The sequence below is a fragment of the Lissotriton helveticus genome, chromosome 10, assembly GCF_964261635.1.
Source record: "Lissotriton helveticus chromosome 10, aLisHel1.1, whole genome shotgun sequence".
Taxonomy (NCBI): Eukaryota; Metazoa; Chordata; class Amphibia; order Caudata; family Salamandridae; genus Lissotriton; species Lissotriton helveticus.
The window spans coordinates 36,566,464-36,592,591 of record NC_136071.1 but is presented as its reverse complement, the minus strand read 5'-3'; the positions used below and the strand labels follow the sequence as shown (position 1 = coordinate 36,592,591).

Genomic DNA, 26,128 nt, shown 5'->3' with positions numbered 1-26,128 from the left:
TTTATGTTATAATTTATTTTAATTAATTAATTTTGTTTTTTGAATTTTTGCGTAATTTAATTCTGTAGCGGGTTGTGGGTTTATAGGGGAATAGGGTGGGAAGTAATTTAATTATACTTAATTAAATATGTAAATTTATTTATTGGTATTCATTTTTAATTATTTGTTAATTATTTATATTTGGTAATTAATTAAATTTTAATTGGCAATTAATTTTAATTAATTGCTAATTATGTTAATGTTACTAATTTATGTTCTGTAGCGGGTTGTGGGTGTATAGGGGAATAGGGTGGGAAGTAATTTAATTATAATTAATTAAATATGTAAATTTATTTATTGGTATTCATTTTTAATTAATTGTTAATTAATTTATATTTGGTAATTAATTAAATTTTAATTGGCAATTAATTTTAATTAATTGCTAATTATGTTAATTTTACTAATTTATTTTCTGTAGCGGGTTGTGGGTTTATAGGGGAATTGGGTGGGAAGTAATTTATTTATAATTAATTAAATATGTAAACAATTTTATTGGTATTTATTTAGAATTAATTGTTAATTAATTTTTTATGGGTAATTAATTAAATTTGAATTGCCAATTAATTTTATTTAATTGATTAATTGCTAATTATGTTAATTTTACTATTTTATTTTCTGTAGCGGATTGTGGGTTTATAGGGGAATAGGGTGGGAAGTAATTTATTTATAATTAATTAAATAAATCAATTTATTTAATTGTATTTAATTTGAATTGTTAATTAATTTTTAAATGTTAAATTTGTAATTGTTAATTTGTAATTAATTTGTAGTAATAGGTAATTATTTGTAATAATTAATTTTAATTTGTAATTGTAATTGATTAATTATTATATTATATTAAATTGGTAATTACTTTTAATTCATTTTTTATAGATATTAATTTATATTTTTTTAAATAAGTATTTACTTTCCCTACTGTTGCACTCTCTGGAGTGGGAATAGTAATTTTTACCACTATGCTATCAAACGCTTTCCCTACTGTTGCACTCACTGGAGTGGGAATAGTAATTATTACCCCTACGCTATCCAACGCTTTCCCCACTGTTGCACCCACTGGAGTGGGAATAGTAATTTTTACCTCTACGCTATCCAACGCTTTCCCTACTGTTGCACTCACTGGAGTGGGAATAGTAATTTTTACCCCTACGCTATCCAACGCTTTCCTCACTGTTGCACCCACTGGAGTGGGAATAGTAATTTTTACCTCTACGCTATCCAACGCTTTCCCTACTGTAGCACTCACTGGAGTGCGAATAGTAATTTTTACCCCTACGCTATCCAACGCTTTCCCTACTGTTGTACTCTTTGGAGTGGGAATAGTAATTTTAACCCCTACGCTATCCAACGCTTTCCCTACTGTTGCACTATTTGGAGTGGGAATAGTAATTTTTACCCCTACGCTATCTAACGCTTTCCCTACTGTTGCACTCTTTGGAGTTGGAATAGTAATTTTTACCTCTACACTATCCAACGCTTTCCCTACTGTTGCACTCACTGGAGTGAGAATAGTAATTTTTAACCCTACGCTATCCAACGCTTTCCCCACTGTTGCACCCACTGGAGTGGGAATAGTAATTTTAACCCCTAAGCTATCCAACGCTTTCCCTACTGTTATACTCACTGGAGTGGGAATAGTAATTTTGATCCCTACGCTATCCAACGCTTTCCCTACTGTTGCACTCTCTGGAGTGGGAATAGCAATTTTTACACTTCCGCTATCGTACTGTAATAATATTGGATATTATTTAATTCTATTATGTTACTATATATATATATATATGTTTTAACAAATATGATTGTAATTTTTTTTATAACTTTAATTAATTATTTAATTATTATAAGTTAATTTAAGTATTTTTAAGTATATTTTAGTAATTAATTTTTAATATTAATTTAATTTAACACTGTTTTTAATAAAGTCGATATTTTTATAAACTATATTTTTGTAAACGATATTTTTTACTCGATATTTTTGTACTTACCTGTTTGTAGATACAAACTCGATATTCTGTCTGTCGATATTTTGTCACCGATATTTTTGCTAGTCGATATTATGTCCCTCGATATTATGTCAGTGATCCAGCTTTGATGTCCTTTATCCAGAGTTGAATGGGAAGGGAGTTGTTTTTGGGGGAGAAAAGGATGGTTTCAGTTTTATTTGGGTTCAGTTTGAGATGGTTCCGATGGAACCAGGTTTGAATTCTGGTCAAGGTCTCATTGCGGTTGAGAATGTCTTTGTGGGATTTAATCTTGTAATATAATTGGGTGTCATCGGCATAGAGGTGGTAATTGATATTAGCTTGTTTGTGGATGAGGGTGAGTGGTTAAATGACCAGATTGAATAGGGTTGGGGAGAGGATGGATCCTTGAGAGACGCCGAGTGAGACAGGTTGAGGTTTAGAGAGAAAGTGGCTGAGCTTGATTTGCTGTGATCTGTTTTGAAGGAATGAGGAGAACCATTTAAATACATTGCCATCTAATCCGAACCGGTCTTTGAGAGTGTTGAGAAGGGTGGGGTGGTGGACTGTATCAAATGCAGCTGAGAGGTCCAGGAGGATTAGTAATGAGGATTCCCCTTTGTCTACGGAGTGATGAATGTCGTCAATGATATTTATCATAGCAGTTTCTGTACTGCATCCCTTTCTAAAGCCGGATTGAAAAACATCAAGGAGGTTGAAGGAGGCGATATGTTTCTCTAATTGCAATAGGACACATTTTTCGAGGGCTCTAGAGAGGAATGGAAGGTTAGAGATAGGGCGAAGGTTGTTAAGGTCATTGGGGTCAGCAGTGGTGTTTTTGAGAATGACCAAGCTGAAGGGAGGTGGGGACACAGCCAGTGGAAAGAGAGGAGTTGATGATTTTGGTCCATATAGGGGCAATGATAAATTTAAGTTCTTGAACCAAAAGGGCAGGAAGAGGATCTTTGGAGTGGGAGGAGGGTTTTAGTTTGGCAATGATATTAGTGATCATAGATTCAGATACTGTACTAAAATCATTCCATGAGGCATTGTTTTTAGCAGGGGGGCTTATTTTCGGAAAGGTATCTTGTTGGGGGAGAGCAGGGAGGGGATGAGAGGGATCAAGAGGTGTGGAAAAATTGGACGGAGGAGAGTTAGGAGTGTTGGGGAGGGTGTATAGGGTGGGAGTAGGTTGTAGTGAGAGTGGGATGGAAGAGAAGGATAGTTCGATCTTGTTAATTTTGTTCGTAAAGAAACTGGCAATTTCTTCGCACCTGTCAATAGAGGCTAATATTTTAAGAGGGCCAGTGGAGGGTTGTTTTTTAACAATGTTAAACAGTTCTCTAGGGTGGTTTCTGGCTTGATCAATTTGTGATCGTAGAAAGGAGGCTTTCTCATTAAAGATATGTTTTTTGTACTGGGCTCTAGCAGTTCTAAGGAGAGCCATATTGTCAACGGTTGGATGATTCCTCCAAACCTGTTCAGATTGTCTAAGAGTCCGTCTTTTGTGATTAAGTTCAGAATTGAACGAAGACTTAGGAGGGTTGCTTTTTTGTTGTTTGAGTTTGATAGGAACAATTAGGTCGAGGGCATCAAGAATAGAATTGTTATAATGGTTAGTTAGGTCAGTGGTGCTGTCAGAGAGAGGGGGTAGAAGGAAGTGGGCCTTAATTGTGGCTTCCAATTCGCCAGGAGGAATAAGGTGAAGGTTGCGTGTGGCTTTCTTAGGTAAAGAGCTGATGGGGCGGGGTGAGTCATGGTTCTATTTATGGTGAAGAGGATAAGGTAGTGGTCAGACCAGTCTACTGGAAGTATATTTGAGAGGGAGGCCAGGTCTTTGTTAGTCATAATAGCAGCAAGGGTGGCACCTTTGTTATGGGTGGGAGAATGGCAGAGTTGGGTCATATTGGTGATGTCCATGGTATCATTAAATAGGATGACAGTAGGATCATCACTTTTGTTCCAATGGATGTTGTAGTCACCGAGGAAGGGATTATTAGAATGTGAGAGCGATGATTGTATGATAAGATCAGTCAACTCTTCCGTAAAGGGTATGTTATTTCCAGGGGGATGATAGATAGTGTGCAACCGGGTGGTGGGGGAGTCAGGCATAATGAGATCATCGCAAAGGTATTCAAAGGATGAAGGGTCTTGCAGATGAACGAGCGAGATGTTAAGTTCAATTTTAAAAATTATGGCGAGTCCTTCTCCTGTTTGTTCGATCCTATCTTTTCTAAAGATAGAGTAACCAGGGGGGATAAGGAAGTCGAGGATGGGAGTGGAGTGGGCTGTGAGCCAGGTTTCAGTTAGGAATGCAATGTCAATATTTTCACTAAGAATGGTTTCAGCAATCTCAGTAGCGTGGCAGGAGGCGGATCTGCAATTAATCAGCATGCAACAGAGGGGAGTGGGGTCGGGCGATTTGGAGGGGGGGGACAAGGGGGATAGGTCTAAGTTGTTGGGGTGGTCTCGGGGAAGACGGAGGAAGGGGGAGTCTGCTTAATCCTAAGAGAATTGGAATGGTAGACAATTGGATAGGGGGATAGTGGACGAAGTTGGTGAGGGAGAGGTAGTTAAGTTAGTGGAACTGTTGGTTTCAGAGTTTTTTGGGCGAGTACCAAGTTGTGGCGATGTGGGTAAGTTGGTATTGTAGGGAGTGACGATTAAGGAGGGTTGAGTGGGTAAGGTGCTGGTTGTGTAGTTGCAAGAAATTAAGTTAGTGGAACTGTTAGCTATCGAGGTTATTGGGCGAGTAGTGGGGGGACAAGGGGGGATAGATCTAAGTTGTTGGGGTGGTCTAGGGGAGGTCGGAGGAAGGGTGGATCTGCTAGTTCCTAAGAGAACTGAGATGGTAGACTGTTGAGTAGGGGGGATAGTGGACGAGGGTAGTGAGGGAGAGGTAGTTAAGTTAGTGGAACTGTTAGCTTCAGGGGTTATCGTGCGAATACCAAGTTGTGGCAGTGAGGGTATGTTGGTAGTGTGGGGAGGAACGATTAAGGAAGGTTGAGTGGGTAAGGTGCTGGTTGTGTAGATGCTAGAAGTTAAGTTAGTGGAACTGTCAGCTTCAGAGGGTATTGGATGAGTACCAAGTTGTGGCGGTGTGGGTATGTAAGTATTGTAGGGAGGGACGATTGAGAAAGGTTGAGTGGGTAAGGTGCTGGTTGTGTAGTAGCTAGGAGGAGGAGTGTTTCTGTTGGGGATAGAGTTTGGCGGACAATATGTGGGTGTGTTGCACTCTGTGGCACAGTGACTGAAGGGCAGGCGTTCAGTGCACAGAGATTGATGGGCAGCCACTCAGTGAAACGTTTGCTTGGTATGCACCCTATGCAGAGTATTTGACCTAATTGATGGCTTGGAATTGTATGCAGAGTAACTGATCTAAGTAAAGGAACGGTATTCAGTGGCACAGTAGCTAATCAGAAAGCATTGTGTGCACAGGAGCTGAAGGAAAGCATTCCATGGCACAGAAAGTGATGGGAAAGCTTTTTGTGCACAGTCACAGAAGGTCAGGTGTGTTATGCCCTTGGCAGTGGACTCAAGGGCAGGCAGTCTGTGGCATGGTAACTGCTGGGCAGGCATTATGCGCATAGAAACTGATGGATATGCATTATGTGGCACAATTGCTCATAGGAAGGCGTTATATGCAGAGTAACTGATAGGATGACATTAAGTGGCACTGTGGCGGATAGCAGACATTATATGGCACAGTGGGTGATAGGCATTATGTGGCACAGTGGCTGGTAGTAGGCATTATATGGCACAGTGGCTGATAGCAGACATTATATGGCACAGTGGAGATGGCAAGCATTATTTGGCACAATGGCTGATAGCAGGCATTATGTGGCACAGTGGCTGATAGCAGGCATTATGTGGCACGGTGGCGATGGCAAACATTATGTGGCACAGTGGCTGATAGGCATTATGTGACACAGTGTCGATGGCAAGCATTATGTGGCACAGTGGCTGATAGCAGACATTATGTGGCACAGTGGCGATGGCAAGCATTATGTGGCACAGTGGCTGATGGCAAGCAATATGTGGCACAGTGGCGATGGCACACATTATGTGGCACAGTGGCTGATTGGCATTATGTGACACAGTGTCGATGGCAAGCATTATGTGGCACAGTGGCTGATAGCAGGCATTATGTGGCACAGTGGCAATGGCAAGCATTATGTGGCACAGTGGCTGATGGCAAGCATTATGTGGCACAGTGGCTGATAGCAGGCATTATGTGGCACAGTGGCGATGGCAAGCATTATGTGACACAGTGGCTGATGGCAGGCATTATGTGGCACAGTGGCGATGACAAGCATCATGTGGCACAGTGGCTGATAGCAGGCATTATGTGGCACAGTGGGTGATAGGCATTATGTGGCACAGTGGCGATGGCACACATTATGTGGCACAGTGGCTGATTGGCATTATGTGACACAGTGTCGATGGCAAGCATTATGTGGCACAGTGGCTGATAGCAGGCATTATGTGGCACAGTGGCAATGGCAAGCATTATGTGGCACAGTGGCTGATGGCAAGCATTATGTGGCACAGTGGCTGATAGCAGGCATTATGTGGCACAGTGGCGATGGCAAGCATTATGTGACACAGTGGCTGATGGCAGGCATTATGTGGCACAGTGGCGATGACAAGCATCATGTGGCACAGTGGCTGATAGCAGGCATTATGTGGCACAGTGGGTGATAGGCATTATGTGGCACAGTGGCTGATAGCAGGCATTATGTGGCACAGTGGGTGATAGGAATTATGTGGCACAGTGGCTGATAGCAGGCATTATGTGGCACGGTGGCGGATGGCAGGCTCTATGTGGCACAGTTGCGATGGCAAGCATTATGTGGCACAGTGGCTGATGGCAGGCATTATGTGGCACAGTGGCGATGGCAAGCTTTATGTGGCACAGTGGCTGATAGAAGGCATTATGTGACAGTAAGAAAAGGGCAGGCATTAGCTGGTGTAGTAGTTTGATTTACAATGCAAAGTTTGGCTGTTTAAAAGACTGAAAACATACAACGTAAAAAATTATGTTTACAAGTCAGTTAAAAACATTGGATACCTTCGACCCTTTTGTAATCACCACCGTAATATATTGTGGGTGCATAAGGTACACCAGGTTTGGATGCCTCAAACAGTCTGATCCCAGAGGCTATGGATTCATGTTGATGTTCGAGGTCAGGTGAACTCGTCTAACCCAGGGCATGGGGGCAGTGGGGGGGCTGACTGGCAGGGTGGGTACTAGAGATCTGCAGCTAGGGTGGCACACTGAGATCTGGAGCAGAGCTGATAGGGATGCTCTGGTCCTCACACCAGCCTGTAGTTGAAAAACTTTATTGTATGAATAATTAAAATCTTTACCAAAATAAAACCACGTATTAGAGCTTAAGTATTGTAAAAAGAGTACTTAAAAAGAGACTTTCGTTAAGGATGTTCATTATTGCTCAGTTTCCTTTCTATTATTTAGGCTTAAAACAGTCATTCAAACTGCCTACTTGTGTCGCAGTGCGAGGTCGCGAAGTCGCTATTGATGGAATATTGTCTCTGTAGACCCGCAGGAGTTTTGTGTATGGATTGTACTGAGTCCGGGTTCATTGTTAGGGTAAAAATTGCTTCTTAGCTGTTCTACAAAAGAGCGTGGTGTTGAGTAAAGTACCATATTTGGAAAAAGTCCAGTCACATTTAAGGATGCTGTAACCGCCAAAAAGCATTTTGTGGGAGATGAATAAGTATTGGTGGCAGCTACTTCATAGTTGGTTCTGAAAAGGGCCTGATCACAGATAAAGTGTTATGTGCAAGTTGTCTCAAAAACTGCTGGTACCCCTAGGTAAGCACAAGGAAAATAATTGAAATATTTGAGACAGTAGGACCCTTAATCCTCCATGTTTGATTCAGCTGACCCCGTTTATGATTTTACCACTTTTATGCCAACTTAAGCATTACATCTAATAGTAATAATAATAATAATTCCTATTTGTAAAGTGTGAACATATCACCCCTTAAGGTTTCAAGGCCCTGGGGGCTCTTGGGGAGATTAAAGCCTAGATGCATCTAAGAAAATAACGGGAGCAAACGGCCAGATTCTCAGAATCTGGCCGTTTGCTCCCGGTATTTTTGCATTTGGGATGCATCATCCCAAATGCAGAAATCGCAATTTAAGGAATCTCTAAATAGCGATTCCTTAAATTGCTCTTGCATTTAAGGAATCCCAAAATGAGATTCCTTAAATGCAATGCATGAAACCCAAAAAAATAGCGAATTCGCTAATAGGAGGAGCAAATTACCATGAAGTTGAACTTCGTGGTAATTTGCTAAAACTGTGAAAAATGCACTTTTGTGCATTTTTCAAAGTTACATGTTGCGCACACACATGCCCTTAGGGCATGTGTGTGTGTAACATTTGTGCACAGGTCCATTTCATGGGTGCAACAGGGTGTCCTTTGGACACCCTGGCACCCTTGAAATAGCGGAACATTAGCGATTCGGTAATAGCTAATCGCTAATAAGGAATGGCTTTCCCATTCATTCCTATAGGCCTTTAGGCCCATAGGAATGAATGGGAAAGCCATTCCTTATTAGCGATTAGCTATTACCAAATCGCAAATAAGGAATCTGTAGGAATCGCTAATAACATTGCGATTCCTACATGCATCCCGTTTTGCGAGTCTTTAATAGCGATTCCTTAAAATTCGCTATTAAGGACTCGCAAAACATAACTTTGATGCATCTGCCAGTAAGTGAGCTATTTCCCAGAGTCACATGGTGCTGAGCTGAGCTGCTGCCGGGGATCGAACCGTGAGCCCCGCGCTCCGGAGTCAGCCGCTCTGGCCACAGCGCCACACCTCTCCCTCAACAGAATGTGTATAGTCTCTTTAAAACCTGCCCAAGCCACACGTCTTAATGGATATGGGCAGCTGTGAACCAAAGTCCTATGCACACGTTGTGAGTTTTCTATGATAGTTCATAAAGTAATTAGAGCACAATTATCAACAAAGTCCCATAGAGTCTGTTTTTTGTCTTTTATTCAATCAATCAAAAGGAGCATCCAGCCAACACGTGTTTCGTCGTAAGGGGAAATTTCCCTCGACTTCTTCAGTTGTGGATTTCTTTATTATGTGGGTTATATGGTTTACACACAATACACGCAAGGCACCACACACATCACTCTTGCGTGTAGGGTAATGTTTTTACATGTTCTCATATCCATTCAGATGAGCGATAGATTTCATTTGTCACATTGTGGTTTAAAAAATATCCTAGGGTTTCCACGTACAAGGTGATTTGTGCTCACTATGCCAAAGAGAGTTAAAATTCCTCACCATACGATTTCACATAATATTGTACATTCTGTTCATACAAGACTTATTGTATCATTCCCAGCTCTGAAGAAGTCGAGGAACATTTCCCCTTACGACGAAACACGTGTTGTCTGAATGCTCCTTTTAGATTGATTGAATAAAAAACAAGAAACAGACTATGGGACTTTGTTGACAATTATGCTCTAATTACTTGATGAATTATCATAGAAAACTCGCAACATGTGCATAGGACTTTGGTTCATAGCAACGTGCAGGATTCATCCTTCACGTACTTAGGTGTTATAGGGTGTTTTTCCCTACCTTTTGCACCATACCAGTTAGGAATCCAACATATTGCACGCAGAAGTAGCCAGGCGCCATCACTTCCTATATCATTGACACCCCACTCCAATGAGTACGGGCAGCTGTTTGCTGATTACGGTCCCATAACCTGCTACGTCTCTTTGCCATACAACAGTTCAGACAACGGTGCTCATCTCATTGATCTAGAAGGAGAGTCACATTTATGGGCTATCGGCCTGCCGACCGGGTAGACGAGGGTGTTGGGCTAGCCGCTGGTCGTTCGTCCTTGCCATAGGCGGCTATCTTTTCAAGCTTTGGTCAGCTCTAGTGAGGTATCTCACCAGCCTGCCGTTTAGCTGATTGTCTGTTGATTGAAAGAAGGCTATGGCGGCCTGTCTACTCTAATGTAGTCCTCTACTGTTAAACAGCGTGCTTACTATGGACTTTTTGATCCTCCAGTGTGGCCGTACATAAACAGATTATGTGTAGCATTGATTCGGAACCTTGACCACATAACCGCATAATTCTCTTCCCTCAACTCGTTGACATGGCGGGAAGTGTGTGGTGAGGGAAGAAACCCCCAGCAATACTTCGAGAACCTCCCTTTGGTGTGGATGTTCATGAGAAGTAATTCCATCTTGAAAATGTGAGACTCCAGTTGCCCTGTGTCATCTGCATTCTGGTGCATGGACACATGCAGTCGGCCAATGATCTCACCCAGCGGCTCCGGATACAAACTGAAAAAAACACAGATGCACTCAGTTTCAGTTTATTTTATTTACCACGGTTACTTAAAACCATTGCTGCAAAATGTCTCATTACATATCAACAATTTTTAAAATATTAAAACCAGTGAAAAGTCAATACAACTAATTGATGTTTGCAATACATTGAAAAAAATAAGCAGTTATTTAGAAACGTCCAACTTTTCCTCAGTATAGGCATTTTCTAGGCATTTTCTTCTCCACTTGTTTAAAAAAAAATTACAAAGCGGCAATTAAGCTGTGTGTCCTCGGGTGCAAAACACAACAGCACAGCCTGTTTCCGTGTGCGGATACCTCTCTGATTAAAAAGTGGTTTTAAAAGCTGTTTCTTTTCCTTTGTTAGTTCTTTGCATGTACAGATAAGGTGCAGCATATCTTCTTCCGATGTACCGTATAGGCGACAGGTAAAATCAGATTGGTTTTTCAGCCAGTGTGGAAAGTGCTTTATGCATGGCAATAGGCATAATCTGTATTTTAAAATTTTAATTTTAGTATATTTCGCAAACCCCAAGGCTAGATACTTTTGTGCAGCCAAGAAGGAATAAGAGTTCAAGATCATCCAGCCGTGTGACCTTCTTGTTAGGGCTGCCTTGTCTTCATTCCAGGATTGATTTGTTACTATTTTCTTTGTTGCAGATGCACTCATGAAACTTGTCCGAAAGAACCTAATCCTGAATACTGATAGCAATTCCCATGAAGGCGGCATATCCGTCCAGATTCCTCCCAACAAAGCCCATCCTTTCGTCAGCGCCTAGCTTCAGGGGGGTGTTTAGGTTGATACAGCCCCCAATACATGCATTATTGGCTTGGTAATTGGGTCTGGGGCCCCTGAGTCCGTTCTGTTATGTCTGTGTTGATTGTCCTCATGTCCTGATTTCACTAAAAGGTTTTAACTTCAGAAATATATATAGTGACCAGTTTTCAAAAAAAGTAGTAAATCTTCACCCATATAAATATTCCTTGCATGGATGCAAATTTAGTACATTTTGGAATTCACAAACATTGACAGTAGTAGGCTTGTAAAGCTGTGCCAGTCTCACCTTTCTAGATATGGTACTGTCAACCAAAAGTAATGAGACGAATGCTTGCAAATAGTCTAACCACTGGCAATCACTCAGGGAGGCATTCCAATCCATCGTTTTTCACCCACTGTGCTACTCTAGACAGAGGGCCTGATTCAGGGTTTGGCAGATGGGGTGGTGGAGGACTTTGTCAGCCCCCTGCCTTTACTCCGCCTGCCAAATTTAGGCAAGAGACATCTCTATACATTTGCAGGAACCGCTGTCATTGCGGTCAATGTAGTAAACATTGGACAGACAGCTCCATCAAACATGGTGGCCAGCCATCAAACTTTTCCATAGTTTTTTATTTTTCAAAAACAAGCTCCTTCAGTAGGAATTGTTTTTTGAAAACTAAACAACGAATGACCCCTAAACCATTGGAGATTTCTCCGGAAGTGTGGGGGTCGTTTTTTGTTTTTTCCCCTCTTCCTTACTGCCAGGGTATACCTGTTGGTGATGGACAAAAAAGAAACAATTCACTCTAAATTGGGCGGATAGTCGGATGGCTTACCTCCCAGGGCTCCAACGCCATTGGGTCATTGGAGGATGTTTTACACCGTAAATCACTCAAAGTCGTGTGGGTGGACCTAGAGTTTGGCGGGGCGAGTACTCTGTCGCCATTGTGACAGAGTACACTGTCCGCCAAACTCTAAGTTTACCTCAGAGGCCTACCTAATGCAAATTAGCACTGACCCTGCTCCACATGGGAACAATTTATCCCAGGCTTCTCCAACGAGTAGCTCGTGAGCTACTGCTAGCTCCCCACCGACCTGTAAGTGACTTTCTTCTGTGCAGACTATAGTGCTAAATTTGAAGCGCTAGCTTAGGTGAATATATGTTTAAATTGAAAAGTGTGTAGTCAAGTACAGAATGTGTGTATTTTTAGAACTCAAACGCTGATGTTTCGAGAAAAATGCTTGAATTTCCAAAATATATGAAAAGTTTCTATTTAAGTGATAAATCATGGGGTGTTCGGGAGACCTACTAATAATTTAATTAACTTGGTACCTGGGGTATTTCAACTATGGCTTCAATGTATTATCTTTTTACGTTACTGTTGTCAACAGGAGGTTATTGTTGGTGGTTACTAATGTAATCTTTTGTGATGTGGTCACTAAAGCAACTCTAATAATGTTAGTAGCTCTTGATGATTTTTAATGAACCCAAGTAGCTCTTATTACAGAAAAGGTTGGAGTCTGCTGATCTATCCTCAATATTGGTCACTGTATCTATTCGCCCTACAGACCACTGCTATTTTAGTTTCTGAAATTTGAGATTTACACCCCATTAATCTTACTGACTGAGCTACACGCGTCCCTAGCTTTCAGAATGGAAATTAGCATGTTATGGTTATTTGTGTGAAAAGTTGCAGTGAAATATAACGAAAGAGACCCGTGACAGCCACAATTGTCACCCGGTATGCACAGATGGTGGCCTGAAACTAAACCAGGGGCAACCTGAGTGCTGCAAAAAGAGCAGGCTCTGATTGGTCGACTCCAGGCAAGGACTCCTTGACGTTTCCTGATGACAATCTATAGCACACTGTCCCAACACCTTCCCTAACAATGGGTGCACTGAGCTCAGTGCTAAAAGGGTTTGATGCAACTGAGTGTACGTGCATCGTCTGTGCGCGAGGGGATTCCATTTAGAGCGCTAGACGTGTTTTAGAACATAGAATGCATTTTATGTATGCATGGTCATCATGCACAGACTGCTGCAAGTGTTTGACTGGTCTCCATGAGGAGTGTATGACGTTACAACGCATACATTTACAATGCATGCCTTTACAATACAGTTTTTACATCACAACATCCTTTACAATGCATTCTTTTACATAGCATGCCATTACATCACATTTTCAGAAACTACCTTTACAACGCATCCCATTACATCGCATTATACCTTTACAACGCATACCATTACAATGCATACCACGTCTGGGCATACCCTGCCAACTTAGGGCGAACAAAGCAAAACCAAAGGGGATGATGGACGGAGTGTTGAACATTGCAAGCACTCACCCCCAATCAACTGATCTGGGTTTATTCCATCATCAGGATGCCCAGACGTGGGTCCCTCGCTCACTTTGCCACTGGATTAAAGCTAGCCTGGCTGATGATGGCTGATTAGCGTGAAACCGGTCACAGGATGCTTCTTTCCGGTCCAGGGAAGTCATGGCTTGGCAGTTCGGGCTGGACTGTTCCCATGAGGCACAGGGTCAGACTGATTTGCGTATGGTCATGCTTGAACTGGGGTGGCGGAGTGAGCTAAAGAATGATGATGAATTAAACCCAGATCAGTTGACTGGGATGAGTGCTTGCAGTGTTCTGCACTCCATCCATCATCCCCTTTGGTTTTGCACTGTTGTTTACTTTCCCAGGTGCTTTTTTAAGGCTCTCCCTGTATGAGCTTCCCAGACAGCTATCTTAAGGTACTTTCATCCTGTGAGATGGTTGTTCACATTCGCTGGTGCTATCTGAATGCTGAAATGGGGGTTTATGTTTTCATGTGCTATTTAAAGGCCCGCTCAGAGTATGTGGTGGTTGGTAACTTTTCCAGATAGTGTTTTAAGATTGGTCCTTTGCCTCTTTGTCCTGTCGTTTACTTCCTCAAAGAGTATTTGAAGACTGTCTCATCCAATGGGAATGTGTTTCTGTTCCTAGATTCCCAGGTTGTGTTTGAAGGCTCTCTAAACCTATGACTTGGTTGTTTACATTTCTCTGGATATTTGAGTCTCTCTCATGCTATTCTTGCCCACTTTTTTATCCTACGCCTTTTACTCCACAGTAATCAAGAACGAGCTCTGGATCTTCCTCATCCCGGCGCTGGTCGCCCTAATCCAGCTCGCCCTCTTCATGGAAGAGATGGGCTTCTTCTTCCGGAACCTGCGCTCTTCCCGACGGACCTGCCTCTACCTCTGGATACTTGGAGTCTACCCGGTGAGAGCCCTTGCCGGAGGCTGGGGTCGTTGTTTCTCCTTTCACAAAAGCCTCCTGCACACAAAGCGCTAATATACGAGCTATTGACCACCATTATAAGTCTATTTTGCAGTAAGGGGTTGACTCAAACCACTTTCCTTCATTCCTGATCCCTGAGAAGGTTACTGTGTAATCCGCTGACGCATTCCAGAGTGACCCCAGATTAGTACGCATTCTGCTCAAAGCTGTCGGCTAGGACGGTCGAGATCTTTACATTGATGATGAGAGCAGACCCCAGAGAGCATGTGCCAACAAGACTACCTGACCAATGGAATAGGGGCTAAGCGAGTATTTTGATTAATCAGAAACATATATTTGGCAAGAGCCATAGCTTACATGGATAACATCTCTAAAGGTATACAATGCACCAGAAACATACAAGTGGCCAAATCAAAGAGATCTACTGAAGTGTAAGATGGACTCCCAGGTCTCACTCCACTTTCCCCCATGATGGGCCGGTAGTGCGTGCGTGGCTTTCCAAGATGTATGCAGGTACACTGCTACGGACCACTTTCACCCATGATGGCTCAGTAGTGCATGTGGGACTTTCCATGATTTATGCAGGAACACTGTTTCAGACCACCTTCACCCATGATGGCTCGGTAGTGCATGTGTGACTTTCCATGATATATGCAGGAACACTGTTTCAGACCACCTTCACCCATAATGGCCGGCTAGCACAAACGTGGCTTTGCAAGATTTATGCAGATACATTGTTACTGACCACCTTCACCCATGATGGTCCAGAAGGACATGCATGAATTTGCAAGATTTATGCAGGTACACTGTTACCAACCACCTTTGACCATGATGGCCCAGTAAAACATGCATGGCTTTCCAAGATTCATGCAGGTACACTGTTACCGAATCCAGCTCTCCGCATATTATCTGCTTGAAGTAAGTTTTCCTGGTAAATAGAACCTGTGCTTTCTTTTGTTTCAGGTCTTCTGCGTGTCCTCCATTATCGGCATGTACATTCCCCGTTCGTCATTCGTCTGCAATTTTGTGACTTCCATGTGAGTGGAGAATTTCGACTTGCTCTGCGTATATTTCAGATGAGTATACATTTGTCTGTAGATTGAATACAACAATGGTGACTGCATGGCTCCAGTGATGCTGGTCAGATGAGGTCCTCAGTTCATCCCATATGGAGGCTCACTCAGAGGCTGTGTATCAATTGAGCCTATGGTGTATGTCTGTCCTCAGTGTCCAGTGCTCTTGAGTGGTATCACCACCAAGGGGCTGTTTCCTGTCAGCATTTTCAGTAGAGATGCAAGGAGGTTGGGCGTTCAAAGATGAATTGGGTCATGTGCTGATCAGACACCATTACTGACCAGTGCTTCTGATATATTCTCCTATTTTACTTGTTTGCGTCATAAAACAGCTGCCCACAGAATAAAAAGAGCATTTTCTGACTGTATTTGGCTGAAGTTTCAAACTTCACCTAAAAATGTGGGCAAATTTCCCAGTTTCGCATACTTTGCCCAATTTTGTTTAGGAGAGACGTTTTTCCCAGAAAAAAAGTTGTAAATGGAGTGTCCCTCTAAAACTGTAGTTTGTCGGTTTTTCTCCCACAGCACCAACAACCATGTGGCAAATGTGTCTGTTCTAGTATTTCTTCCAGCTTTGAGACATTCACAAATGTTGTAAAGTTTTGTAAAATAAAACTTCGCAAAGTTTTGTGAGGAAAGGTTTCTTATCATAGCAGACCCCTAGTTCTAATGCTGACATCCCAGAACCTTACACAAGCTCCTGGGAGTGGGTAAAGTAGTAACAGCAGACATTTAATTTGTTTTTCAAAAAGAATAAACCATCTTGAAAAGAAGGTACCTTTGCCAGATGGGCACGGATCTTAGTTTGCAAGGTTTCAGAAGAACACGCCCATTCTATGAGAACTCTCACTCTTTGGCTGTCTCAATCTTTGGTTGTCTGTCTGGCTGTCTGACTCTTTGACTGTCTCACACTTTGGTTGCCTGGCTGTCTCATTCTCTCTGGCTGTCTCACTCTCTGGCTATCTGACTGTCTCACTCTTAGGTTATCTCACTCTTTGGCTGTCTCACTCTCTGGCTGTCTGACTCTCTGGCTGTCTCACTCTTTGGCTGTCTCGCGCTGTGGCAGTCCTGGTCACAGGGCTCTGGTGCCAGGCTGAAGGCTTGAGATGGTTTCCTAGCCTCAGACTGCAATGATCACTGGCTGGGACAGGATAGCAGGTCTCTCACGAGCAGCCCTTTCCAGTCACCCTCACCCTGCGGGAGTGGTGGGGTCTCCCACCAGCGGAGCCTGCGTTCTCAGAGAGGGGCGGGGCTGATCTTCAGGGCCTGGGAAATCTGCACATGGGCGAAAAAATGGCTCACATGAGCTACAAACCATCTTGAAAACAGTGCAGAATGCTTGGTGCCCTCAAACCAATGCTACAGCTTAATGGCCACCAAAAGGCTGCCCACAGGCAAGAACCCCCTGACTGTCCAGCCTGCTGTGCAAATGCAGCAGTGCAAAGTCATATTTCAGATCTTATCTTGTCCCTGCTCACCCAGGATGCATCTCAATCACAGGTGCTGGAAGTAGGGCTTCAAGGGGTGCAGCAGCACCTTTAAAAACTGCGCTGGAGCTCAGAAAGTGAACGAGCAACGAAGATTCTTGGCCTTGATAATTATTTAGCATTCAGAAAGGCATTCAGAAAGGTCATTAAGACCTATCTTTTCCCTGCATTTTAGTTTTTTAGCTTTGTCAGTCTTTCCTGCAATAGCGCCGGGAAACTCCTTTGCTTGGGCCACCGTCGCACTTTATAAGACACGATAACATAATATAACATAACAGAGGCCTTTAAACTCTGTTTTTACCTTGTCAGGTTTGCTGTGCTTTCTAAGACAGAGATCAGATGTCAGGCTCTGTCTTCTGACAAACTGCTGCTTATTCTTTTATCATGGAGATTGGTGTTTACATTTTGTTTACTCAGATTGCAAAGTTAGAAGATTTTGTAAAGTGACCTGTGCCGCTCTCTTGTGTGGGTACAGGGAGTGTGAGAAGAATGGCTGCAGGATGTCACTTTTATTTGTAATACATTTCAACATTTAAATACCTGTGAATGAACTGTACCAATATTTCAAATATATCAGCTGTTAGGAAAGCACAAATGAAGATCATTGTTTGGCCATTCTGAAGTGTGATGGAAACAAAGGTTTTAATGGGATCAAAACGGTAAACATCACTTACAACGAAACTTTTACAACGCACTACCATTACAACGCGGTCATTACAACGCAAACTATTACAACGCATTGCGCTGGGGGGCGCTCTAGGATAGGGAATAGGTTAATTTACTATCCAATAACCTTCCCTAGTGTCCACGGGGTCTGGAGTTGGAATAGTAAATTAAACTATTCACTATCCAACACCCAAAAGCGCTATGCGTTGTAATGGTATGCGATGTAAAAACCGCGTTGTAAAGGCATGCGATGTAAAAGCATGCGTTGTAACGTCATACATCCATCAAAACAAGTCAAGGCACTTTACTTGGTGATGTGCATGTCATAAATACTTGCTGAAAATTTTATTTGCCGCATTATCATTTGCGCACTACTGGATTGCATCAGTAAAGCTAAATGCCAGTAGGAATTTTGTGTCCGTTTTAGTGGAAAATGTACTCTCTCTAATTGACAGAGTGCTGTTTGTGACAGAGTGCTCTTAAATGCACCGCTGGCTATATACCACAACCTTACTACTCTCCTACTGAACTGGCAGGGCTGATTTGCTGCACTTGCTCCTTGTGAGACTCTTGGATTTTTCACAATCCCTATGAGTTCAGTGATGTAACATTCATGGTAGCACCCCCCCCCCCCCTTGAATATTGTTCTAGCAACACTCATTTCATTCTAAAATCTTTAACAAGATCACACCTAGTAGATGACAACCACTTTGTGACCAGGAACGTTGTGTTCCAGACCCAGGCTAAAATAAGAATTTGCTGCTGTACCATCCATCGGTGTATGCCAGGTGCCTCTTATCAGCTGCAGACCCCTGCTCAGTTCTGCCACGGGAATGTTGCATTGGGTTTCGATTGCCAACCTTGTGGGTGGTTATGGCCACTGCCTTTTCTGAAGCATGGCTTCTCAAACGCCATCATGCTCTATCATCCTCTAATAAAGCAATCAAATCATACAGGACCTGAATCACAAAGGGCCTACGCACTCATGGTGTACGCCCCGTAGTCGAGGAGGAGTCTTCGCACCCGGGATGGAATCTTCTTAATGAGAATTCTCATTGCGGATGTTCTGTCCCAAGAGAGGAGAGTCCCCCACGACTGTATTTTGAATCTGCCCTTTGTCACTTCATGGACCGAGTGTCTCATCGCTGGACACATTGTTAATGGTAAAGGTATGTACACTTCACATGTACAGTGTTTGGCTTCTTGGAGCTTGTTGGTCAAGGATCAGTATGTAGTCAAGTGACTCATTTAGGAAACAGTTACATCTTGAGCGCTTTATGAGGGCAGCTGAGTCTCAAGTCACCGACGAGGTAGCTAAAACCAAACCTCAAGCAGGTATTACTGATCAGAGTACACAGGACCTAAGCAAGGGTGGCTCCTCCATCTGAGCGGATGAGCGTCGCCCCACAAGCCCCAGAGCTGAAAAATAAAATAAAACACCCCATATCGATAGACTGGGCCCTCCTACTACATCACTTTAAACAACCACTGACACAAGACAACCCGGACGAAATCCGTCACACGCCAAGCATCACCCAGTCACCCGGACGAGCCAATAACACAATGGCAAGCCCCCTCCCGTAGGAGACCTTCTGAGTTTGCTGGCAGCAGCGCGGGGTACGGTACCTCACGTACATGCCACTCCTACTTACTTGGACCGACCATGGGTTCCCCCCCTCACCCTGGGCGATTCCCTACCCTGTTCCAACTTCGAAGCACCTGCCGGCTTCCTTCTCCATCCACAATCTGTACCTGACATCCCATGAGTACCCCCCTAGTTATATTTAGCTGTATTTTCTAGAAAGTCCTCCATAGTGACAGGATATTGTATGAGTAACTGTATAGATACTCATGTGGTCCAAGATCAATACCAGTACAATGTATTCTGTGAGAATGATCTTTGTACACTATGTTACTGTAATTGTAAAATGTCAATAAAAACAAGTTTAAAAAAAGAAAAAAAAAGATAATTTATTACCGTTTAATTTTTCAACAATCGGTCCTGAACTAAGTGTCAGGACGGGGCGGGGCCAGCTATGCCGAGTGGCAGCAGCAGAGAGCTATGCACTTTAAAATGCGCATGTCTCTTTGGTCAGCCATCTTGGACCGACCAGCCAGCTGTGCACATCATAAAGTTCTCTAACCTAGCTGTCTTAGGCAGTTAGGTTAGCGAAAGCACAGAGCTCCAGTGCTCTGAGGAGCGCTGAGAGTCTGCTCTATCCTGGCGCGGCTTTCATGCTGTGAAAGCAGCACCAGGATTGGGTAGTGCAGTTTCCTGCATTGAGAGCTTCCGTGAGGAGAAAAGACACCCGAGGGAGAGGGACGTTGCGCTGCAAGATAAAAGGTAAGTCTATTTCAATTCAATATAAGCTTTATTTGGCATGTACAAACAACCATAAAAGCAATTACAAATTTAAAATAGAGTTCTAAAAACAGTCCTTTAAAAAAAAAAGAAATCACAGTTATACATAGAACACTCCATATCAAATACATGTTGATCAATTATCAGAAGACAATGCCTGTTCTTATATTGATTGCTTTTAAAATAATTAACGCAACATTAAAACATATCCCCAGATCATTAAGGGCAGCGAGTAATTTCATAGCAGCTTTGTGCATTCTCACATTGTATTTTATAAGAAGTGTTTTAAAATAATAATGCCTAAAATACAGATACAAATTACATAAGAGCATAAAGTGCATTGTGCTTTGCTTGGATTACCCATCACAAGAGCAGGGGATAGAATCTAGAGGGCACATTTTCATCACAGGAAAAGCGCCTAAATGGTGTACTATTCCTAGTCTCAGTCTAATGAGTACAAAACGATGTGTAAGCCTTGTCACCTGAATCAGATAATCTTGCACTCCCTTCCGGGAGTCGATTGTTTGGTAAAATATAAAGGTTGATTGTTTCCCTACCACTCTTATACAGGCCTCTGTTTTATAAGTAAAAAATGCATCCTTAATTTCCTGTTTAGTTAAGGTAATCACTTGCCCCAAGTTCATTTCAATGTTTAACTTAAATAATTTACTATATGGCTCACTAATATATTTTAACCAAGGAATACTCAATTTTTTTATCCAAGAGGAGGCAGTCCTTAATGATTGATTTGGTCAAATTAGTTTATTCTTTGGCCCAGATGGATCTCCATAACAACAGTGGCCGCATAGCAATCAGATCAGCTAAATATACTAATCCTACTTCGTGATGTATTACTTCGGGGGACGCTTTTGGGGGTAAACTTAAGAGACATTTTAAAAAGGAGTTTTCTTCTCGCTGCAGTATCTGGTTACAGTTATGGCTCCACACCCCTGCACCATATAGGGCAGTAGCAACAGATTTAGCCTTATATATTGCTAACATTTCCTTGATCGGTCAATTGCGTAATTTTTATGCAAATCTAAAAAACCCATATGCGCTCTTAATCATCTTAGATCGAACATTGGTTATTTCATGTGTCCAATTCCCACTGCCCAAGCAGGTTACTCCCAGGTAGCAGATCGTGTTAACAGTTTCTACAGCGGTGCAATCAATATAAATAGTTTTAAATTTCTTTGGTTTAGGACCGCTTCTCATAGTAAAAGTTTTTGTTTTGTTAATTAGCAGTTTCCTTGCAGCAATAAAATTATCAATTAATCGTTGTAGGCCTACCAGGGTCCTAGAAAGACACATAGCGTCGTCTGCATATAGCAGCACTGGAATAGAACTACCGGCAATTTGTGGGGCGTCCGCCTGGACCAATTGCAAAACTCTGCCGACCTCTTTCATAAATAACAAAAAAAGGAGTGGGGCGAGGGCGCAGCCTGGCGAATACCTCGTTTTACATCAAAATTTGGTGTGCCCTCGTCCCGCTGCCCATATCGCACCTTGCTCGATAGCATCTCATGAAGTCTTGCAACGAAACAAATGATCGGTTTAGGCGCGCCAAGGTTAAGCAGAGTTGGCCAAAGAATTGTGTGGTTAACAAGAGCAAAAGCACTGCTAAGATCTGCAAAGCATAGATATAATCTCCCTTCTTTGGCGCACGTATATTTGCCTATTAGTAATTCCAAATTAATGCATTGCTCTATGGTCCTTGAACGGAGAATGTTAGTGGCTGTTCCAGCTAGAACACCAATTCTTGCACAACTTTAAAATGTAACTGTGCAGGTTTGGGAGCTCTCAAAAGCGTAGCGCTTAGGACTGTTTTGACACGCTTCTGAGCTCCTGTATCTCTGTTGATGTTCAGATGAGATCTACCTGGGACCTCTCAAGAGGATGCTTCCTTATTTCATTCATGGTTCCTTGGGACACTGCTCCAGTAATGGACAGCAATTCCTGATATTGGGTTGAGAGGTTCCTGCGGGCGAGCGGGCGGGCGATGGAGACCAGGTGATGGTTCTCATTCCACTGGGGGTGCGAGCTGCCCATGGCACAGTGGTCATCAGCTGTTCCTTGTCAACTATCTAATCACTTACAGGTATTTAAATTGTATTGTGTGTTAGAGAAATGACATCTACAGTACCCCTCCAAGAATGCTACATAGTTCACTTTACAAAATCACCCTGCTTGGCGGTGAAAGAAAGTAAAAAACAATCTCCATGTTAAAAGAATAAACATCCATTTGACGGATGTTATTGCCTGACATTTGAAGCACAATAAATGTTACCAGATAAAAACTACATTTAAAGGCATCTTTATAGCTCATTCAGCTTCCGAACTCCAACATGGATATTTAGGGGGTGCTCCAGCACACCCCCACCACTACTTCCAGCACCTATGACCACATCCGGTCCAGGGAAGGCATGGCTTGGCAGTTCGGGCTGGACTGTTCCCATGAGGCACAGGGTCAGACTGATTTGCATATAGCCATGTCTGAACTGGGGTGGCAGAGTGGGCTAAAGAACGGTGATGGATTAAACCCAGATCTTTTGACTGGGTGTGAGTGTTTGATTGGTTCAGATGCTCCGTCCATCACCACCCCCTTTTGTACCACTTTTGGCCGCCATAAGTGTGGCAGGGTATGCTTAGACGTGAGTCCCTTGCTCACTTTGCCACTGGATTCAAGCAAGCTGGGCTGAAGACGGCTGTAATGCCAGAAACCGGCCCTCGGTAGCTTGTTTCCGGTCCAGGGAAGGCATGGCTTGGCAGTTCGGGCTGGACTGTTCCCATGAGGCACAGCGTCAGACTGATTTGCATATAGCCATGTCTGAACTGGGGTGGCAGAGTGGGCTAAAGAACGGTGATGGATCAAACCCAGATCTTTTGACTGGGTGTGAGTGTTTGATTGGTTCAGATGCTCCGTCCATCACCACCCCCTTTTGTACCACATCTAATGTTACAGCATTAGAGTAAGTCCCTTCAGACTCATCAGTTTCCATCCACTGTCATTTATATTGAAAAGCTGTTCTTCTATCCATTGTTCCAGACACACCCTCCCTACTGCCTGCTCAATACAATTGTTTCTTATGGGACTGATCTGCTATACATTAGTCTTTTGAACTGCTTGTGGCCGCCATCTTGTCTCTGGCAATAACCCGTCTTGTGTTTCCCTCGTAGATACCACTCCATCACCCTCTGGAAATTCCTGGCGCTCATCACTGATTTCTTCGGGGGAAAATCCCAGATGCTGGAACAGCTTGAGGGGGAACAGGTGGCTCCCAATCCATTCCCTTGCTGTTGCTGCTGCTGCCTCCCCAACATCTCCGTCAACAGGTAACTTCTGCTTTCTGCCCACCTGTGAATCTGACAGTGTCCTCTTGAAGTAGATAATGGGGCTTCACACCTACAGCAGGAGTTCCACATGGAACTAAAGACTACAAACACATCTGCAAAAACACAGGCTCTTAATAACTCAACCTTACATAAATACCAGCTTTCAAAAATTTTGATCTGTAGTTATTTTGTAAATCTAGCTGAACTCATTTCCCACGCGTTTATCAACTGAGTTCATTTACAAATTTAACTCCATTGTTGGCAAATCTGGTGGCAAGTGTTTGTCAAAGGATGAGGTCAACATACTGAGAGGGAGATATTTAAGAAACTATCTATGAGTTATCTACATTTTATATTTCTTTCAGACAAAACTTTGCAAAAAAATACTGAAAAATAAATAAAATAAAAACATTCAAAATTATTTCTGTTAAAATAAATGTAACTAGTCGCAAAACATAGTAAAATAGGTTTACTGATGCACTGTGCTTGGGGCTGGGTGGTCAGCAGGTGGGAATAATACAAAATAAACCTTATAAGAAAAGCAGTACATTGAAGCATCCCTTGCCCGAAAAAGTGAGACTCCAAGTCACGGAGAAGAAACTATAAAGTTTTGAAACATCAGTGTGATTTCCTCCAGATTTTGATCTAGAACCTTATTGTGCATCCCAGCGTTCCTCCTTGATTAGGTTTACAAGGCCTCCTGAGTTTGCCCAGTTTGCTGAGGGTTAGTGCGTGACCAAGGAAGAGCGAAATTTGAGGTGGGGATCGCAGTGCAGATGTTGAGTTGGTGCAGGTGGATAAAGGTGGCTTTGAGATGCATAAGGGTGATAAACTCTGGTTGTTGAAGTGAACCCTGAGGTTCCTGAAATGAGAAAGGCATGGGATGAGATGGTGATGGGAGAGGAAAAGGTCCATGTAAGATCCTCGTTCTTGGCTCACAGCGGTCATCATGTTTGTTGAGGCTGCGGATTTGGCGGTTTATCCAAACGTACAGGAGTTATTGCTGGATATACGGACCCACGCTTAAGGCTTTATACATACACCGGGTCTGGGAATGAATATAGACCACTTTTTGATTGCATCTTCGGAATTTATATTTGTGAAGAAGATTGTTGTTCCTTGTGAAAAACGGACAAATTGAAAAAAGAAAACAGGATTGGCTTTAACTTGTCAGAATATTATGAAAGGGACCGCATGAAATATGGGATCCAATTTGCGTTTTGAGGAGGAAGTAAATTTAACTGCATGACAGTACCTGCGGTAAAGTACATTATATGCCTTGAAGAAGTTCTGGTTTCAGAACGAAACGCGTTGGCTGTGATTGATCAAATAAAAAGAAGAATATACAAAAAATCCCAAAAGGAGGAATTACATTTATTGGATGGACTGTACACAATTGTGCTTAATACTTATACTATATTGTAAGGTGGTGCAACATTAATACATGTTTTATAATGTTTTGTTTGTGGTTACCAGGGTGTCCATGAGGTGGATGACCATCGCTGTGTTCCAGCTCTCCGCTGTCAGGACAATCTTGTTCTTCGTCAACCTCATCCTTTGGACAGACGAGAAGTACGACTATGGAGACGTGAGTAACACCCCTCTCTTCTGGTACCCTCTGTCTATCTCTCTTGCCGCTTTCTCCTTATATACTGTTCTATGACAAAAACAGGGCGTTGCACATATTAATCTGATGGTCTGGAATGCGGACCAGCCTAATTACCACTGGCTGAGATTTATACAAGCATTCCACCCATCACCTTTGTGTTTTCCTTAGTGCGACGACCTAGGTGTGACGGGTATGCCGACACCTGGGTCCTGTGCTCACTTTTCCGTAGGAATCAAGATGTACATTACTGAGGAAGCCTAAATAGGCTGAAACAAGTATGGAGTTGGCTCCTGGCTTGGCAGTTCGGGCTGGACAAGTTAAAGAAGCCGGCAGCCTCTATCATCAACTATCATTCGTAATTCATCAATTTCAGAAGTGACCACCAAAGGGACTGGCCTAAAATTTTACTTATTTCTCAGATCCATAGTGGTCTTGCAGCAACAACAAGACTGGATTGCGGCCCAGAGCAATTACTACTAGCTGCGGTTAATTCAAGCACTCTGCTCCTTACTTTTATGCTTCCTTATTTGTCCAAGCTCTGATGTGCATCCCAGTACACCTCCCACCAGCCATTTATAAATCTGCCTTTTCTTCTATATTTATTTTACATAAAAGTAATCACACATAAATGTTTTAATAACATTAAACAGCACACAAATCGGTGCACTATAGATTTATTAGAGTGCCTACTCCTTCTTATTAGATTGTGTGAAACTCTATTTTCCCTCTGTTAACTTCACCTGAATCACTCTTTTACCAGAAGGTTGAGAAGATTACATTTGAGTCTACAAGGTAATTAAAATACCTTTAGAATGATCAGATCTTCCCTCAGGAATGACTAATATTTGAGTTTTCAAGAAAATGACATGTTCTAGTACTGGCAGACTTGAATAAATTGATGTCTTTTAGTACAAATATGGAACTCGAATGATCCTTGTACTCTTAATTTAACTTAATCTTCAAATGATTGCTGGAAGGCGAACACGCAGTGAACCCTCTACATTAGAAGCTTCTTAATACTCTCGTTTGAGTGGAACTAAAATCAGCAATCTAGGCTTCTTTTGCTTCAAACCCACCCTGGATCTGGGATCAAATTGGAGACTGATCTCTTTGGGGGCCACTTGTGAAATCATCAACTTACAAATGATAGGGAATGACGATAGTGGCCGCCCACTGCTTGTTCTTTCAGTTGCCCTCGAATCCTGTAGA

The 26,128-nt window shown here is 42.6% G+C and overlaps 1 protein-coding gene across 1 annotated transcript in view; it reads left to right on the top strand.

Annotated features, from left to right (window-relative positions):
• Positions 1-26,128, top strand: part of LOC144785013 (organic solute transporter subunit alpha-like) — a 46,660-nt gene that overhangs the window by 12,945 nt on the left and 7,587 nt on the right. Inside the window, exons 2-5 of the mRNA XM_078664132.1 lie at positions 14,220-14,371; positions 15,353-15,426; positions 23,155-23,310; positions 24,787-24,898. Of these exons, the coding sequence (XP_078520258.1) occupies positions 14,220-14,371; positions 15,353-15,426; positions 23,155-23,310; positions 24,787-24,898 (494 nt within the window). The remainder of the gene's footprint in view (positions 1-14,219; positions 14,372-15,352; positions 15,427-23,154; positions 23,311-24,786; positions 24,899-26,128) is intronic.